General features: G+C 44.7%; 1 protein-coding gene across 3 annotated transcripts in view; it reads right to left on the bottom strand.

Annotated features, from left to right (window-relative positions):
- Positions 1-19772, bottom strand: part of MILR1 (mast cell immunoglobulin like receptor 1) — a 228945-nt gene that overhangs the window by 134099 nt on the left and 75074 nt on the right. For all 3 annotated transcript variants that reach the window (XM_086930915.1, XM_086930916.1, XM_086930917.1), the window contains one exon: positions 16075-16359. In XM_086930915.1, the coding sequence (XP_086787041.1) occupies positions 16075-16359 (285 nt within the window). The remainder of the gene's footprint in view (positions 1-16074; positions 16360-19772) is intronic.

The following is a 19772-nucleotide window of genomic DNA, read 5'->3' as shown; positions in this document are numbered from 1 at the left end:
ACAGTATAAGGGCCGATGTATCTGAGATGGAAAACACTGCGCAGCTTAAACCGAATGTTCTTGTTTGACAGCCACACCTTGTCACCCACCGCATTACTGATGACTCTCCACCCTGCGACGATCCTCCCACTTCTTGTATACCTCCTTGGCTTTGTTCAAATGCACCTGCACCCCCTTGTGAACCTTCCTCAGCAGTAAAACCTTTTCCTTAACAGAAGGTTGAGTATGGAGATCGGCTGGAATATCAACAGGCAATGTGTTTGCATCGTATCCAAAATTTGCTTTAAAGGGAGACATCCCAGTGGAGCTATGGCAAGCATTATTATAGGCCAGCTCAGCCATCCATAACAGTTCCACCCAGGACTCGTGAGCTTCCTTAGAGAAACATCTCAAGTACTTCTTCAAAGTTTGATTCAGACGTTCTGTCTGCCCATCTGTTTGTGGGTGGAAACTGGTGGACAGATTAGATTCGATGTTCAGGGCACGACACCACATGCGCCAGAGTCGAGCAATGAATTGAGGCCCCCTATCTGAAACAATAACTCTTGGTATCCCATGCAAACTAACAATGTTACTGGCCAACAGTTGTGCAGTTTGGCTCGCATTGGGAAGGTTTTTACAAGGGATGAAGTGTCCCATTTTGGTGAGGCTGTCCACTACCACCAAAACTGCCGAGAAACCCTGATCAAGCGGAAGACCTGACACAAAGTCCAGACTAATGTTCTGCCAAGGTTGATTGGGAGTAGGCATAGGAATGAGCTTCCCCGCTTTTTTTGTGGTTACTCCTTTGGCTCTCGCACAGGTTTCACAACGAGCAACCCACAGAGTAACATCCTTGATCAGGGTAGCCCACCAAAAATGTCTTTGGACGGTATCGATGGTCTTACGGATACCAGGATGTCCTGCTAAAACCCCCTCATGACACTAGCTGAACACCTTTTTCTGCAAAGGAACAGAGGGCAAGAACAACCTATCTTGAAAGAATGGCAGCCCTTCTCTCACCTTCCTATCAAAGATGCCATGCGCCCATGTCATCCAGCCTCCTGGATATTGATGACTCTTTACGTCATCCAAAAATGTCTCAGCCCTCACCACACATAGAACTTTCCCTGTAGGAATGATGGCCTGTTTATCTTCCTCTCCCACCGTAATTGGCAGTGTCTGTCGGGGTAAGGCATCAGCCTTTCGGTTTTCAGACCCAGGGCGGAACGTGACCACAAAGTTGTACTCAGCAAAAAAGAGCATCCATCTCATTTGCCGTTGAGTTAGATGTCTTGCCGAGGACATATATTGCAGGTTTCTATGATCCGTGTATACCGTGATGGTATGAAGAGCACCCCAAAGATATTGCCTCCACTCTTGAAAGGCCCTTTTTATAGACAATAGTTCCTTTTCTGCTATTGTGTAGTTGAGTTCAGCCGAACTCAACTTCTTTGACAGATAGGCCACGGGGTGCAATTGCCCCGTACTGACATCCCTCTGAGACAACACCGCCCCTATTGCTTCATCCGAAGCATCAGCCTCTATCACAAAGGGATGTTCCAAATTAGGATGTGACAGAACCGGGGCGGTAGTGAACGAATTCTTGAGAGTTTGGAAAGCCTCTCCGGCCTCTAATGTCCACCCAAAAGGTATTCCCTTCCTCAAGAGTCTCGTAATGGGCACTGCTATTTGCGAAAAATGCAGGATAAAGCGACGATAGTAGTTCGCGAAGCCCAAAAAACTCTGGACTTCTCTCACATTTTTCGGAACTGGCCAGTCCCGAACTGCTTTCACCTTGCGCTCTGACATTTGCAGACCCTGTGGACTGAGCATCAGTCCCAAAAACTCCACACTGTACACCCCAAACTCGCATTTGCTGAGTTTCACAAACAAACTGTGCTCTCTCAATTTAGCCAGTACTTTGCATACCTGTTCCACATGTTTGTCTTCCTCCATAGAGTACACCAAGATGGCATTTATGTAGACAACTACGAACAGATCAATATATTCCTTCAGGACATCATTAATAAGGAACTGAAAAGCCACAGGGGCATTACACAGCCCAAACAGCATGACCAGATATTCGTACAGTCCGTACCGCGTCTTGAATGATGTCTTCCACTCATCCCCCATCATGAACCCTGAACAAGTGATAGGCACCTCGCAAGTCCAAGCGAGTATAGATCACAGCCTCCCTCACTTGGTCAATCAAAACTGTAATGAGGGGGAGAGGGTATCGATTGCGAATGGTGTTTTTATTCAAGACGCGGTAGTCCACACAGGCTCTCAGATCACCGTTGGCTTTCGCTATGAAGAAAAGGGGAGATGCAGCAGGGGAACGGGATGGTCTGATAAACCCAATGCTTACATAATGGTCTATGTATTCTTTTAAGTGTATGGTTTCAGGTACCGACAAGGCATACACTCTACATGTTGGAATAGTAGCACCTTCAACCAAGTCTATCCGGCAGTCATATTCTCTATGTGGTGGTAGTATTTCTGCTCTACTTTCGCTAAACACATCCTGAAAAGCTTCATATTGTTTCGGAAGAGCCACCTCCTTCTCTGCTGCTGTAGCCACCATGAACTGACACGCTAACACCGCTACAGGGGAAGACGCATAAGGCACCAGATGTTCCTGACAATACCCAGATAAAAAATGCACCGTTCGGGTTTTCCAGTCAATAGAAGGGTTGTGGTAAGTAAACCAAGGCATCCCCAATATGATCTCATATTGAGGAGCATCTATAATGTTCAACTCCATCTTTTCCACATGTCTCCCTTCTGACACTTCTATAGACAACACCACTTCGGCTGTTTTCTCAGTTATAAGACCTGATTTTATGGGCTGTCCATCAACTGCCAAAACGTCCTCTGGATTGTCTCTAGGTACTCTAGGTATAGCCAAACGAGACACCAACCCATTGTCGATAAAACTACCTGTAGATCCATTACTTGATGGATTTTCTGCTCACACTCCAATGAAATAGCAAGAACCAAGTGTGACTCAGTCTCTCCTATCCCATGTGAAGATAGGGAAGTGAGTTTCCAATCTGGTGTCTCTACCTCTCTAGGTGAAGGCACCAACAAGTTGTCTGACTCCCTAGCTGTAGTGGAAACAGCCACCCTCTTATTCCTGTTCCAACTAGTGGGAGTCTTGGGCTTGGAAGGGCACTCTCGTACATAGTGCCCTTTTTTTCCACAGTACATACAAAGGCCTTGTACTCTTCTACTTTCTCTTTCTTCTTTAGACAGAGGGGGTCTGATAGCTCCTATCTCCATCGGTTCAGAACCAGCCTCCGCTATACCCATAGCCAGTGGCGGTTTCTCTATTGGGGCGTCGGGGCTCCGCCCCGGCTACATTTTTTACATTCCAGAAGGGATTAGAGAAAACATTTATTTTAATAAAGAAGCATCAAATATTCCCCAAAAACGAACACGGGGCACTGCCTGGGTCAGCAGCAGCCACCCCGACTCTCACCAACCATTACTGCAGCACTCCGGTCCGCTGTCACGTCACGTGACTAATTGCTCCTTTGCTGCCTGTCAGCCGGGCCCAAAAAGGAGGAAGGACTGTGAACTCCACTCGGTCAGTTCACCATCACCATCACTTAATTTTCGGTCCCGCTGCGAGTTGCTAGCTAGCTAAGCTTTGCTTCAATACAGCACTTTTAGTGCGAGCTCAGGGCGTGAGAAGTCTTTGGGGCACAGCACGTGGCATTGTAAACACAGACACGGTGCTGCTGCATCTGTTGTCTGCTGAGTTTTGGGTGAAAACTATTGTTTTTGACTTTTGAAGTGAAGTCCCCGGCCGGCCTTTGATAAAGAGGCCTGTTCCTGGTGGTCGGATCTGTCAGCTGCGGGCACTGGCGCCTGGTGCAGCTCAGGTCGTCGTGCCCGGAAGGCTCCAGAGACTGATGGATGGCACATAGGTTGGCCCCCGGCTGCAGCGACCCAGGTGGCCCCCCGCACCTTTGTTTGCACAGTTGTGCATAGCTGGGCATGGCCGTTCCCCATGACACATTATAATTGGCATCAGTCTATCAGCTGGATTGACCGCAATGGCCACACAGAACCATTGTTTGTTTTCCCTGGGAAATCAAGTGACAGTCTTCCCACTATGAATAAGGACGGGCCGATAATCACTGTGACTTGGTAGCTCATTAGCGGATGGACCATCATGTTAAGAGTTTCCACCGGACAGGAAGCTTTGCTCTTGACAAGTAAAATCCTGCAACTCCTTTTCTTCTATATGGTTAAAGTTAGCACAGATGATATTTGTATTTTTTTTACATGTTTCCCGGATCGACCACACTATTAATGAGGCCTTCAGACATTAAAAATCTCCGGGTTTGAATCCATTATTCCCAAGTTAGTCTAACGGTGTGATCTTTGGCAAATCACTTTATGGATCTGTGGAATAGTTTGCTGTAGTGTGTGCGGTGCATGTAAATTAATACATTCACATTAGAGAAAGAAGGAGCTTCTAACTGACCCTGCCCTGATCCTTCTCTCACAGTGACTCCCTAGCTGCCAGTCTGACAACTCTAAAAACCGTGAGTTACATTAAATACAGTAGCCAAGAGTGAAACCAGTATGCACTGAGAGCCAGACATGTGCCTAAACTCACTGCACGTGTTGAAGTATCTTACTGGCACCATCTCATAAACATGATAAGTACCTCCTGCTGGGGAACTAAAAGGGGATTTCAAGGAAACTCTTCTCTTCACCCACCCACATTCTCTAAATGAACAAAACCGCAAAAATGTCAATGTACCATTAGCTGTCCCAGGTGAGACAGAAAGGATGGAGAGATAGAGCTATATTGATGTGTAAACGAGGAAAGGAAAAGGGAAAGAGGAAAATGTGGCCGGTCAGACAGGGCAGGTGATGCATACCTCGAGTCTGTCTTTGCAACTCAGAGGAGCTGTCTCTGATGAGCAGAGCTCTCAAGAATCCTCCTCACACAATGTTGAGTCTAGCGCTGGGGCTGGGACTTGAACCTGGCTCCCGAGTCCCCACATTGCAAGTGCAACAGCTCGAGCTGCTAGGCCATATCCTCCCTGTAATTCATTCTTTGCTTCGTGGCCTAGAGAGTCCTCAGTGAAGTCCTTTGTCTGCCTGCTGCCTGCCTGCTCATAATAACCCATCCATCCCAGTGTGCAGAGCCGAGACCTGCAGATTGGAATGATTTCCTGGCCAAGTCGCTGCTGCCCTGCGCAACCTATGGGATAAACACATGCTCAGGGTAGGTTGTTAAAGTGTCCTAAAGGAAAGACTTTACGACAAAATTCCGAAAATCTAAGCTCTCACAATCCTTGCCCTGCCTTCCAGGAATTCATGACTCTGCGCTTTTGCAGCCCTGGGGCACGGGCGCATATTTATTTATGCGTTTTTATATAGCGCGGACTTTACCCGAAGGTGTCAGAGCGCTTCACAATAGGAACAGTAATGATACATGAGGAGAGAATTACAAGTGGGCATATTACAAAAGCAGACGTTAAGTTACATGAGGTAAAAGTGACAATTGTGAGCAAACAAAATACATGAGGTAGCAAACAGTGCATTACAGGAGGAAAAAGTGAGAAGTGTGCAGGTTACAAGGGAAAACAAAGTACAATTAGAGGTATAATACTGCAATATATGCCTGACACTCAGGCACAAGAACAAACGTTACGTAGACAATGGTGGCACTTGTGCAAGTATCAAAAGCCAACAAAATGTGAGAGGTAGCAAACAGTGTGTTACAAGAGAAAAGTGGCGTGTGCATGTTACAGAAGAGTACCAAACACAGGTACAAGGATAATACTGCAATAAATGGCAAACACTCCAACCACAAGAACACACTGGGAAGGCACTTTCATAGTCATGGAGAATAGGATTTTCAATAATTGGAGGTCTTCCTTCAGATAATAGAGAGGGCGTGAATTACTTTTGGAGGTGTCTTTGGAGGAGGAGAACTGTAAGCTCCGTTTTGAAGGCCTGTGAGGAGGTGGTGGTCCGGAGCTGAGGCGGAAGGGAGTTCCAGATTCTCACCGCGTTGCCTGAAAAGGATTGGGCCATCGATCTTTCCTTTTTGAAAGTGGGAGGTTCAAGCAGTAGATTTTCCGCATTACCTGATGGTCTAGAGCCTTCAGAGAGTTTCAGTTTATTCGCCAGGTAGCGAGGAGAGGAGTAGTACAATGCTTTGTGGGTGATACAGGCAGTCTTGTAGCTAGCTTTAGCCTCGATGGGAAGCCAGCAGAGGGTGGATAACATCGGTGTGATGTGGTCGCTTCTTTTGGCCCCATAAATGAAACGAGCTGTGTTTGGGGCAGCCAGTCAGTCTGCAAATGTCCTGATATTTTGATAAAGATGCAAATCTGCTGACTGGGGAACACCGCTACGTGGGGTTGCGGAGCCTCGAGCTTCCCGTGAGAACCTCAAGATGGAGGGACTGCATTGGGTGGGATGCAGGGAATGGTCAGATTAAGCGCTGTAATGCCAAATGTTTGCATCAGAGGGGTGGTGACTCTCCTGGTATCGTCGAGAGTCCCCCGCTCTGCAGAGGGTTTCACAGCCAGCCACCTCTTCCCTTTCATGGGGTTGGGTGGTCCTCTCCCTCTCCCGGACTGAGAGAAGGCACCGGCATGACTGTGCCATTACTGCCTCCCTGTGAATCTCTCTTGCAGGAGTGCTACAGTACCAACAGTCACACCTTTCATCTCTTTCCCTCCGCCTGCCCATGACTGCTGTCACTCACAACTTCCCGAAAAGACTGAACATTTCTACCCTTTTATAAAACACGGGGTGGCAGCATCATCGGCACATCGGTGAAGTGAGCATGTTTGTATACCCTTTCTCCCTCCCTTTCAAATTCTCCAGTTTGCGGTGGGCTTGCGGCCAGGGGATGTAGCCTCCTGTGTCTTTTAGTGTATTTCTGCTGTAAAGGTTATGTGTTATGTTAAATGAAATACCTGGTTGCTGCCAGTTTCGGTTCTCTACTGGTGTACTACCCACATCTCTCTCTGTAGTTCTCGAGTTGAAGCGAAGCCACTGGGTGGGTGCATACTGCTAGTGGCTCCTTGAGCGGTGTTGGTGACTGGAGGAGGCAAGTTTCTCACAAAGGTTTGCTTGGAGGTTATAAGGGATACAGATTGTCTTGAAGATGACATGTGCCTTAGGCGGGAGCCACCGAACCTCCTTCCATTTCAGGGAGATGTGGTTGAGTCTTGAGAGATGTGAAAGACAAGACTTGATTGCACTAGTGACTAGACCCTGCTAGTTTCCTTAAAAACGTGTTCGCCTGGCTGCAAAATATGTTGCACTGGCTGTTGTTGTGGAGCAGCATGTCTTACTTATGCAGTGTCTTTTAGTGTGTTACTTTTATTTATTCTCTGATGTGGTGGATAACCCTGTGTACTTCGGAGGCATAATTCACCTTGCAGTAAAATATTATTATTAGCGTCGATCAGCTTTTGAGGTTTGATGTAACACTCCAGAGCAAAGGTTAGAAGTTATTGTTGTGACGTGTAAAGCATAATTTATTCATAGGATGCAAACGTTCTAAATCAGTTTTACATTGCTTCTGTTCTACTGCCTTCTTTTGAAAGATTCCACCACATTTGACTGCGTAGAACATTTGTACCTTTGATTATTTATTTATCTAGTTGTAACTTTTGTGTCGTGCTACACGTTGCCTTATGAATACTTGGGAGCTGAGTTGCATTTAAAAGTTTATTTTCAAATCAAAATCATGAAGAACTTGACAAATCAGTCCACATTAAAGATGCAGAGACGTTGGCATGTAATGTTTAACATAGAAATGTGTTTTAAAATAGACTATCTTTTGAAATTAAGTGATGCTCCCTCCTACGCATGTTGCACTCGAGCGTGGTGTTGTTGGCTCCTCTGCTAAATGCCTGGCGGAAAAAATATTCTTTTATCCTCCTGCATACACTGTGAGCGACCTGTCAATCATAAATATAGAAGTGCTCACATTTGAGCTGCAAACAAGAATAAGGTAATAGAGAAAATGAATTGGATTTGGCCATTCAATACAAGAGGGTGGTTAATAGTTACCCCATTCTCTGATTGAAATTTTATTTCAGGCACACCATTTCCTTTGTCTGCAAAAACTCCTCCAATACCTCCACTTGTCAGTGGCATACCTCCTCCATCCAGTGCTTACTTGAAGTGTAATTCACAATTTGGAGCAGCTAAAAGGACAACAAGGAATGGGGCAATGATCACTTCCCTTCAGCTTTGGAAGTTATCTTGTATGGTGGAATGTTTGCCTCATTACACGTGGGACCTGTTGGCCTAATTATTTTTTTACTACCCAGTCATGCATGCAAAAGTGTAATTTGGTAGGATGTACATTCTGGCCAGACCTTTCCTTTAGCAGTGTAGTAGTAAAGCTCATAGCACTTAACAAAGTACCCGTCAGCAAATATAAAACACAACTTTAAATAATGGAAATAAACATTTATTTATAAAGCAATCAATCAGTCATATCTTGAGCTATCTAGTCTAGGGGATGAGTTACCTAAAACCTAATGTAACTCAATCAACACAAATGCACGAGCAACTCTAACCTATTCTTCAGGGGCGTGTAACACTAAAGCACAATTAAATTGTTTATTTTAAAATTTAGCAATGAGGTAGTGAGCAGATATTGATCCAGAGGTAAAGATGCATCTTCTGCATAAGAAAGGGTTTTCATTAGTGTCTTTATGTACTTGAAAGCAATCTAAGTCATTCTTCCTGTGAGACATTTAGGGGTAGTAAGCACTATATAAATGCAATTACAATTATAAATACTTAACTGGAGGTCAGATTAACTGCTATGAAATGTTGTGTAGAGTCATTTCAATGTTATTGACACCAGGCAGAGTTGGTTATCACTTCAGCTCCTCCCAACACACTAACCTCTTGTTCTCTGGCTTGAAAATACTGAAATGTAGTCAGTGCTATAAACGTAGTTCAAGTCACAACACAAGATTAAATTAATCACCACTCCAAATTGGATAGATGGACAAGTAAGGGGTAGGCGAACCACTGCAAAGTTATGTTTCTTCTATGCACCAATACATATTTCATGTAATTATTTATACAAGTTTTCTAAAGTACTGGTTAACCAGACATTTTAGCAGTGATGTACAAAGTATTTAAATTTAAAGTATATTAAACATACTTCTTGTACTATTAAACCTTCTCTACACAAATAATTTGGTCATCTTCCTGCTCCTAAGTAATAATTTTTGAAAGGATTTTACCATACTTGATTGTTTTAATTTAAATCTATATAAAGCATTCTACATTACTGTTTGAACAATTGGCTTTGGGGTGATGGATATTTACGTTTACGTTTCGTATTTCAACTGTAAAGCTATCCGGCTCAAAGTTTGGTTGACAGTCTATAAGATTGAATTATTTTTTTCTTCAAATGAATATTTCTATCTGTAGCCAATTATATCATATGAAGATTTCATTCACCTCCTGTGTACTTGGCTTTGAACAAATGATTCATAAAGTAACCAGACAAGCACAGGTAGGGAAAACATTTTATCTGTTGCATGTATATATTTTATCTCTGTATGCTTATGAACATTAACCAATATGATTTTCAATTCTATGTGGAAAAGGTAGGCATTTTACTCTAATGGGCCATCTTGAATGCCACTTTATCTCACATAGGCACTGGCTCAGTAGACAGATCCAACCTATTTAAGCAACATTGTTAAAATTAATTGTGGTTTATTGCAATTTAGAATGGTTTATTCATGAGGCCTTGGAACTGATGATAGTTTGAGGGGAGGCAGTGGCCTGTTTCTGTTAAGCACTGTGGCTTCCGAAAGTCATGAAAATCCACCATTTGCCTACAAATTTTTCAAAATTTTCTCGGGGGGTAACCCCCCCGAACCCTCCCTAAGTGGTTCGGGCTCATTCGCTGCGCTCGCTCGCGCGGTGTGGTCCACCAATAATCTTACGCCCTGCCACTTTCAAATGTCACCAGCCGCCACTGCCCATAGCTCTAGGAGGGAAACTCACAGTACGGTTATAACCTTTGTCCCATTTTCTCCTGTCTCCACTCCGCTCAGTCAGCCTACCATCCAGCCTTAAAACCAAATTCACCATGTCTACACATGTAGTGGGTTGGGGGTCTATCTGCGCCACCACATCTTTTAATTCATCCCTTAACCCCTGATAAAACAAAGACATTCTCTTTCCTTCTGGCCACTCCGTTTCAGCCACCAAACGATTAAACGTTGTTAGATATGTTATCAAGTCACTTCTGCCTTGACGCAAGGTTAACAACTCTTTATCTGCGCTAAAGTTAGTGGCCCTCCGATCAAACACTTTTTCGAATTCATCCCTGAATGCTGTCCAGTTAGACAATATAGCATCATCTCTCTTTATCAGGGGTACCGCCCAATTGGCAGCGTCCCCCACTAAATAGGAGATAGCAAAAGCAACCCTTGAGTGGTTAGTAGAGAAAGAGGCTGGTTTGCATGAAAAGTGAAGCATCACCTGAGTCAAGAACACCTGCGTTTTACGCGGATCACCCGCATACCTTTCTGGGGTAGCCAAAGGAATAGGGGGGGGAACAGTGACCTGTATTTGAGATGGACTTGCGGAAAAAGGATTCTTTGATAACTGCTCTACCCTAACCTTGAGCGCAGCTGCCTCTGCCTTAGAAGACGCCAGCTCTTGTTGAACCAGAATCAGAGCATGCAACACATCCTCCAAGGTGGCCATATGTACAACAATCGGACCAGGCAGTATGCAATTCGTGGGTTCGTGATTCTGTCAGGCTCCACGCTGCAGGATCCGGTTGTAGCACATAGAACTCCACCTCCCGACCTCACCAACACACTGTTGCTTAAAACACAGTGTGTTCGAGGGATAGGGCGAGGGAAAATAAATAGAACAAGGAGGGGACGGAAGGGGACTGCAAGGAAGGGATAGCTGAAAGACAAAAAAATTAATACACAGGTTAAAGATATTCACAACTTAAACCTACACTCATTTCATTCTTGCTAAACAGATCATAAGATTCACCTTTGTGAAGGAAGTGTAATCCACCTCTTCCCTGTTGTAACATATATTGGATATCAGAACCTCTGGTCCCTAAAGAATACAGAAAAGCAGGTTATACTCTTGTAACGTATAGAACACCTATATGTATTTCTTTAGTTCTGTCTGTAACGTACCCCGCCTTGTTTTAGTTCATATCCATATGTTAAATGCGTAGCACACCACAATCCCAAGTGAATCCAAAAAAAACTAATAAGTGAAGATCATGAAGCCTCTTTGAAGATATACAAAAGACGTTCCAATTTAGACACGGCAAGACGTAGCTTCCTACTACTGTCCTCCGCTCTAAAGTATGATAATCCACAGGATCCCAATTGAATCAAACTCCAAACACGGCAAGGTGTAGATCCCCACTACCTTCCGCTTTGGCACTTAACATAAAAGACAGTAGTGACTTTCTTCGGAACGGTAGCATGTAGATAATGTCTCCCCACTACGCTCCGCTCTATATCCGGCCAATTACAAGAAAATCTTACACCGCCGTGCAAGTCAAAACATAAGAGATCTGTCTCTTTAACTCCTCGAAGAGCAATAACTGTAGAACACAGGTAGCGTGTTGAATCACTCACTCCCTGTAACTTACAGGGACTTGAAATCTGTCCAAAGGTCCGCTCTCTCTCTGAAGCCGTTCCTCCAGCCGATACCCACAGCTACAGCCCGGAACGCTGGAAAAGGTCTCCGCCACAGAGACGCCCAGGATCCCGACCGCTACCCGGTAAGATCCGAGTCAGCAGTCCGTAGTTTAAAAGGCGGGTTTCAACATCAAAACAAAGGCGCTGCTCCTCACTCGCCGATAGCAAACTAATGAATGGCTAGCGCTCCCCCAGCAACTAACAGGGAAACGCTTCGCAGGAAACAAGAGGCTAAGTTTCAAATCTACTGTCAGCACAAAATCACGAACAGTGATAGACGGTCCCGCCCATCCATAAATAGTGCCACTCCCACCTCTTCTGGACTTCTGGGTGATGTAGTCATTTATCCATTTAGGTAGGCGCCTTGGCAATTCCTGACACCCAGGGTCCGGGGGGTCTGTAGATGAGTGTTCCTCTGAGGGTGGTGTTGGGGTCGGTGTGGATCAGGAAGTGCAGGTGTTCGGCGGTGTTGAGGGTGTCGTTTGCGTGGGTGGCGACCTTGAGGGTGGACTTGTGGACGATGGCTATTCCTCCTCCGATTCCGTTGGCGTAATCCCTGCGGGTGATCATGTAGCCGTCTGGGATGGCTATGACGATGTCGGGCGCCGAGGAGTCGTTCCACCAGATCTCGGTCAGGAAGGCCACGTCTGGAACGGAGGTGTCGAGCAGATCCTAGAGGTCGGCGGCGTGTTTTCGTGCGGAGCGGGTGTTGAGGAGTATGCAGCGGAGGTGGTTGGGTCCAGTCCTTGGAGGTTTGGTGGTTCTGTCGCAGGTGAAGCTGCAGGTGTGGCAGGAGAAGAGCCCGTGGGTCTGTTCCGGGGCGGCCTGGAAGCAGGTGTGGTTTCGGCTGACATTGAGTGCGTGGAGGGTGCTGGCGTCGTAGTGGATTCTGGTGTCGTGGCGTTCGCAGGGTCCAGAGGTTCTGGCGCTGGGTGCAGTCCAGGCGCGGACGGACACAGACGGGCTTGCCTTTGGCACGCTAGAGGGGCGGCCGCTTCTCGGCCTGCATATGAGGTGGCTTGGGAGAGAGGAGCAGCTGGGAGGCGGGAGCGTGGTGGCGAATGGGTGTGCAGGGGGGCGGGCCGCAGGGAAGCAGCAGCGGGAAAGGGCCTGATTGGGAGCGGCGAGGGGCAGGGGGAACTGGCGCATAGGGCAGAGGGGAGGGAAAACCTGGGAAACAAGGAGGCAGCAGGGAGGCAGGAACCAGGCAGTCAGGTGACAAGCAGCGGCGTGGGGGCGACCTGCCTGCGAGCAGGGTCAAAGGTCACAAAAAAGCACAGAAAGGTGACAAAACGGCGGGAAATGAGTGGCACAGAGGCAGAAATCTCACAAGAAGGGCAGAAAGGTCACAAAAAAAGGGGGGAGCGAGTGGCACAGAGGCACAAAGGTCACAAAGGCACAGGTGGAAGTGAGTGGCACAGGAGGCAGAAAGGTCCCAAGAAAGGGCAGAAAGGTCACAAAAAACGGGGGGAAACGAGTGGCACAGAGGCAGAAAGCTCACAAGAAACGGCAGAAAGGTCACAAAAAATGGGGGGACATGAGTGGCACAGAGGCAGAAAGGTCCCAAGAAAGTGCAGAAAGGTCACAAAAATGTAGGGGCAGCTAAGCAACAGAAGGCAAAACGGGCGGAGAGACACGGGGCCGCGAGGGGAGCAGAAGGTAAAAACGGGCAGAGAGACACTCGGGCAGCGAGGGAGAGAATGGGCACAGGCGGTGGCACAATCCCCTTGTGAATATGCCTCTTACTTGCTTAGTTGATGATGCAACACTTTGTAGAAACAGGGGTGCCTGTAAGCCCTCACTTGCTCCCATCAGGGCCTACTACATCTTTCCTGTAGAGTTCTCCTTCACTGCTAAAGAGGGTATCAAGAGACACCTAATGGGCTTAATGCAATTATTCTCACCGGTGTGGCATCCTACCACCCTCCCAAGGTTCTTTCCGAGCTGAAGTCTTTCAAACATACGGCTTACTCCAACACAAAACTTCTTAATGGAAAGACATGCTTCCTGTTGGCAATAACATCAGTCAGGTGAATAAGTAAGCTTTAGGCCCTTTGTGCCAAAGTGGATTTCTTGTTTTCCACAGGATCATTGTGGTTTTCAGACTCGCTGTTCCTTTATTCTGATAGTCGCTGTTTCAGCAGAATGAAGAGATTGTCCTCCTGAAATTTTTTCCAGGCCTCATTTTTCGATGGTTGAGGAGGCTATAACAACGTGGCTGTCAAGAGTGGCTTGATCCTGGGCCTTTTGCTGAATATTTATGGCTATTGTAGGAAATAATTCTGACTGCAGTTTTTCTCGCTACCTTTAGCAGCTGAATAACTTTATGCACCACCAGCTGCTACGTTGGGCTTTAAGCACTTCCTCTATCAGCTGTCGGGGTACACTCTTATCAGGGCTAAGGCAGCATCTGTGCCATTCTCCTGGCTAGTGCCTATCAGAGACAATATGCCTGGTTGCCTCTGGGGCTTCCACATATGCTCTGAGGCTTCAATCTGGAGCAAAAAAAATAAGTTACTTACCTGTAACTGTAGTTCTCCAGTATTGGAAACTTTCATAGATTCACGTGCTTGAATCATTCCCGTTGTTGAGATGGGAGTCCCCGGGACATCAAAAAAGCAATGCTAAATCAATACAAAGCAGAAACCAGGTCTAGGCCCATTTCAGTTTTGTAACCCATATCTCTTGTTATGTAAAAGAGACCAAAAGTAATTCTTGAACCAATCAGGACCCTTCACCCTCTAGAACCCTCCTGAGAGAACCTTGGACCATCAGATTTTCAGAGCACTTGGGCAAAAGATAACCCTGGAAAAATCCAAAGATGAGTCTCTCAGGGGAGGAGAGCGGGGTGCATGTGAATCTATGAACGTTTCCAATACTGGAGAACTCAGTTACAGGTAAGTAACTTCTTTTCTTACTCCAGTATTGATACTTTATAGATTCACATGCTTGAGTCAGTAGCACATTTGTTTTCTACTTAACTAAAAGTAAGAGTGCGCTTTAAATTGTCAATCTGTAGGGAAGAATAGCTTTAATTGAAAAAAACATTGTCCCCTAACTGATAAATACATGTACAAATGTAACACACTATATTATAAACATTTGTACAATTAGAAATTCATATGAAAACAAATGTGCGTAACCTTACAGTAGAAAGGAAGGAGGGATGCAGGAGAGAGCTCACTGTCAGTGGAAAAAGGTCCTCAGCATTGCCTGTCCTACTGCCACATCATTGTTAGCGGCCGCATCCAGGCAGTAATGTCTGGTGAAGGTGTGGGTACTCTTCCGGGTAGGAGCCCTGCATATGTCCTGGATTGGTACCCCAGCGAACAAAGCAGCGGATGTAGAGATCGCTCTCCTAGAGTGAGCATGCACCCGTGCTCGCAGAGGTTTTCCTCCAGCTTCATGGCAATACTGGATTGCATTCGATATCCATCGAGCAATCCCTCTCTTGGAAAGAGGATAGCCCTTTCTGGGTGCGCTGAAGGATATAAAAAGCTGTGTCAGTTTTCGAAAAGCTTTTGTATTTGCAGATAAGATTTTAGACAATGTTGAATATCCAGTGAATGAAGCGCTCTTTCCGCTGCAGTAGTTGGTAGAGGGAAGAATGTCTTAAGGATAAGAGGCTCATTCAAATGAAAGTCCGATGGTACTTTAGGGATAAACTTGAGATTAGTACGAAGGACTACTCAATCATCCCTAAACTGTAGAAACGGTTCCTGTATTGTCAGTGCTTGAATTTCTCCCACTCTCCTGGCCGATGTCAGAGAAGAGCCATCCTCCAAGAAAGGAACTTAAGATCCGCCTTATGAATGGGTTCAAAGGGATGTTTCATGAGTTGTGATAATACTATATTAAGATGCCTGAGAGCTGGTGGAGGCTTAACCGACGGAAAAGAACAGAATAGACCTTTCATAAACTGCTTTATGGTCCTTTCCGACCAAAATGATGGTCCTGACGATGTCCTCCTAAAGCGAGAAAAAGTAGCTAGATGGACATTAATTGATGCATGTGCTAATCCAGCTTTTGCCAATAGCCATTAAATGTTCATTCACTTTTTAGGTTTTTAGTATAATAAAGTTATTATTGAATCTAACAGTTTAACTTACAAGTTAGGGCATCCCTATAAAGGTTGCACATATGTTTGACCATTGAAAAATATACCTTTAACAAGTATGCACATTTTGAATACTGAAAACCTGTACTGAGAATAAGTCTAAAAACAGAAACGGCAGATAAATACAGATGAAAGGAAGTGCATGATAGCGATTTAATTAAATTTAGTAGAGATGCTGATTCAAAAGTATAAGTTTAGAATTTTCTGAATTTTCGGTATTGAAAACCATTTCAAGTCAACAGGGAATATAGGTGTTCTACATACCTTCTTCTATTGTAAAGTTGAAGCTTTCACTGTATTGTTGACGATCGGAAAGCATATTTTCTGCTTTACATACGTATATCCATAAATCACTGGTGGAATTTAGATTAATAGTTAATGTGGCAGGAAGTCTGTCATTTCTGGTTACTAAGGATAAGAAAGTCTCTCCCCTGAAGAAGGAGTAGTTGATGGGAAGAGAACCATTGTTTGCCACACAAGACAATGTCACTTCACCTCCCACAGCTGTTGCAGAAGTATTCGAGTAGAGTTTTGGCTTGGAGACCATTTCTGAAAAAGATAACATTTTCAATAAGTAATGGAAAGTACAGAGACAATTAAACAAGATCCACGCAGGGACATCTACTTTAATGTAGCATGCATCACTTGGTATATCTTTCGTTTTGAAAACCTTTACTTTGGTCGCTGGGACCATAAAAGTATACACAAATCAACAAAATGACGGACATACATATGCAATTCTTACAATTCTATACAACACTCCATAAAATAATAAAATTACTAGTTATAACTCACAGTGACGGGTTTTACCGGATAAATGGGATGGGAGATTGCGTGGCAAGGAAAGTGGGCATGAGTAGGAAACAATTATTTTAGTTGATGTTGATGCACTGGGCAGACAGACAAGAGATAGAAAGGGTATTTCAATAAATAATTTAAAAATAAGCTATTTACAATAAAATCACATTCATCATAAACACTTGTATTAAAAAATCTGTATCTCTGTATTTCATAAAACTAATCTAATGCTAATCACGTTATATTGGTGTTGGGTGCCGATGTGCAATTTATCATTATTTTCCCTTTTTAATAAAACCCCATCTCCTTCGCCACATTGTATTTAAGTAGCGTGAAACAGCATATACAATGGGTTTGGATGTGTCATATTTTAGGACTCGAAATGCCTCCCTACAATGCTCGAACCCCGGATTACGGCAGAGTTGTACTAGCCAATAGTGCCTTGCTTTTTGGTAACCTGGGCAAAAAAATAAAACATGCAATTCTGTTTCCTCTTGTGTGTTGCATGCTGGACAACCCTCCTCTGTCTGCCCTGCCCATTTGTTGGTAAAAGCACGTACAGGTAAGGTGCTGTGTCTAAACTGGACATACAGTTTCCTTGCCACCTGTGGAAGGATACCATCCATAAAAGTTTCAAGTTCATAGTTATCCTTCACTGTAAGGAACTGAGAGGTGAGGGTGCCCTTGGTATATCTGGTTCCCGGTTAGATTATGGTACTAATAAACTATAAGGTCATTGAAAGTGCACCTCTATGGGAATTCCTACGATGAACTAGTGGCCAGGTACTACAACCTTGAAAGATCCTATTCCACAATGACATTCTTGAGTAAGCTGCAGCAATAGTTATTTACTACAAACAAGGGGGTTATTTAGAGTGTGGCAGCTGCAGGACACCCACCATAAATTAGGTGGTCCCGCTCATTGTATTGAGAGTGGATACCTAGCTATATGTTCTAAATAGGACGACTGTGACATCCAAGAATTTTTGCAGGATGCCCTGAATCCGCCAAATTATAAATAACCACCATTGCGAGCTGAAATGTTAGTCATTGATTATTCATTTAAAAGATCAAACCCTGAACGTATCCCATGGGTGCCACTGTACCATCTGCCCTATAAAGAGTGTATATCTGTCTATACGCTCAGATAGGGTGGATGGAACAGCCAACAAAAATGGATTTGACTCACAATTACTCTCAAATATATATGATTGAAGGAGAGCAGCTTCTTTTCTAAATCTTAGCCAAAGAATCACAATGGCTAAAATAAATAAAAATCTCTTCTAAATGTCAATAATATAAACTCGACTGATTAGCATCATAGAGCAGCTACAGTGGGGTAGCCAACCATACGCAATTGATCGAATTATTAAAGAGGAGAACTGAACAATTTTATTATTTTATTTTTTCCAACAGAATGCAATGAATCCTAAGAGACATCGGAACGCTTTACAATATTTAATTGAATAAGATACATTTTTTATGAACTTGTTGCAAAAGAAATAACATTCCAATGACAATAGTGAGGGCGTTATTAGGCAAATCACATAGTCAAAGTAGTTACCATTTCCTAAGTAAATAATATACAAGTTTCTTGTAGCTAAGATGAAAGTAGGCACAGGAGGAGTGTATGAAGACTAGAGGCTACAGAAATGATGGGGTAAGAGTGAAAGAAGAGTATTTGAATGGCATGCACAGATGACTTGAATAGATGAGACCTGCATGAAGAATGAGCCAACATTTAACACCTTATTACTTATAACTAACTCAATGTGCTTATTGTAAGGAAATGGCTTTTTTTGTATGGTCACTTCCAGGTTTTTCGAGTGATACTGCTGGTTTTTCGACTCTGAGGGTGCATTGAGACCTGCTAACCAGACCTCAGTGCCACTGCCCTGACCCTAAAGTGAATGTCAAATTGGTTGTACCCACTTGTGTAGTGTAGTTCTTATATCCCTAATATGCTCTGCGATTTGGAATAACATACACTATAGATCTGACATAGGAATGAGGTCAGTATGTTTCTATTGAGAATATTAAACTTAATTGTGTGTGTGTCAGCTAACTCAGAGGTCACTAGAAACTTTCTCGAATAAACAAGAAGGGATTAGTCTCTGACAACCGCATAAACATGACAACTTTGTTTTCCCTAGAATCGGAACAATATCTTCAGAGTCGTGGAAACAATAGATAACTATTTCACTCAGTCATTTGTGCATTCTTCATTTCTACAGAGTTGCACAGAAATAGAGAGACGGGCGTTTCAATAAAAGGTTTATTGAACAGTATTCTTTCTCATGCAAGAGATATGAACTGCTACAATCGTTAGACAGAATGCCAAATAGAATATGTACAGCGTTAGCAAGTACTAGGGAAGTAGTAGGTGATGCTTTAGCATAAGTTTAGTTTTGCCAAGAATCTGCCAAAGGTTTCTCTAGGTTCTAATCAGCTCCATACCTTAGAACATGGGTACTCACAAACTTTCTCTCGGGGGCCAAATTTACAGTTTGATTTGTGTCTGAGGGCCGCACTGGTGGGGGCGGGGTCAGTGGGGAAGGGGGCGGGGCTAGAGCAATAAAAAAAACTGACCATGAGGTTAATCACAGGTCCCTGCAGGGGATGCCTTTGTCCACTGAGCTACCAGACCCGGCATACACACATCTCTCTCTCTCTCTCTTGGTCTCCCTCTCTCGCTCTAGCTCTCTCTCTCTCCCTCCCTCTCTCCCTGTCTCACTTCCTCTCACTCTCTTTCTCTCACTCCCTCTCACTCTCTCTCACTCTCTCTCACTCCCTATCACTCCCTCTCTCCCTCTGTCTCACTCACTCTGTCTCACTCCCTCTCTCTCTCCCTCTTTCTCTCACTCCCTCTCCGTCTCCCTCCCGTTCCCTCCCTCTCACTCCCTCTCCATCTCCTTCCCTTTCCATCCCTCTCCGTCTCACTCCCTTTCCCTCCCTCTCACTCCCTCTCCGTCTCACTCCCTTTCCCTCCCTCTCACTCACTTTCCCTCCCTTTCTCTCCATCCGTCTCCCTCCCTTTCCCTCCCTCTCACTCCCTCTTCGTCTCCCTCCCTTTCCCTCCCTCTCACTCCCTCTCCATCTCCCTCCCTTTCCCTCCCTCTCTCTCTGTCTCTCTCCCTTTCCCTCCCTCTCCCTCCCTTTCCCTC

The sequence above is a fragment of the Lissotriton vulgaris genome, chromosome 7, assembly GCF_964263255.1.
Source record: "Lissotriton vulgaris chromosome 7, aLisVul1.2, whole genome shotgun sequence".
Classification (NCBI taxonomy): domain Eukaryota; kingdom Metazoa; phylum Chordata; class Amphibia; order Caudata; family Salamandridae; genus Lissotriton; species Lissotriton vulgaris.
This window is presented reverse-complemented; position numbering and strand designations above follow the sequence as displayed.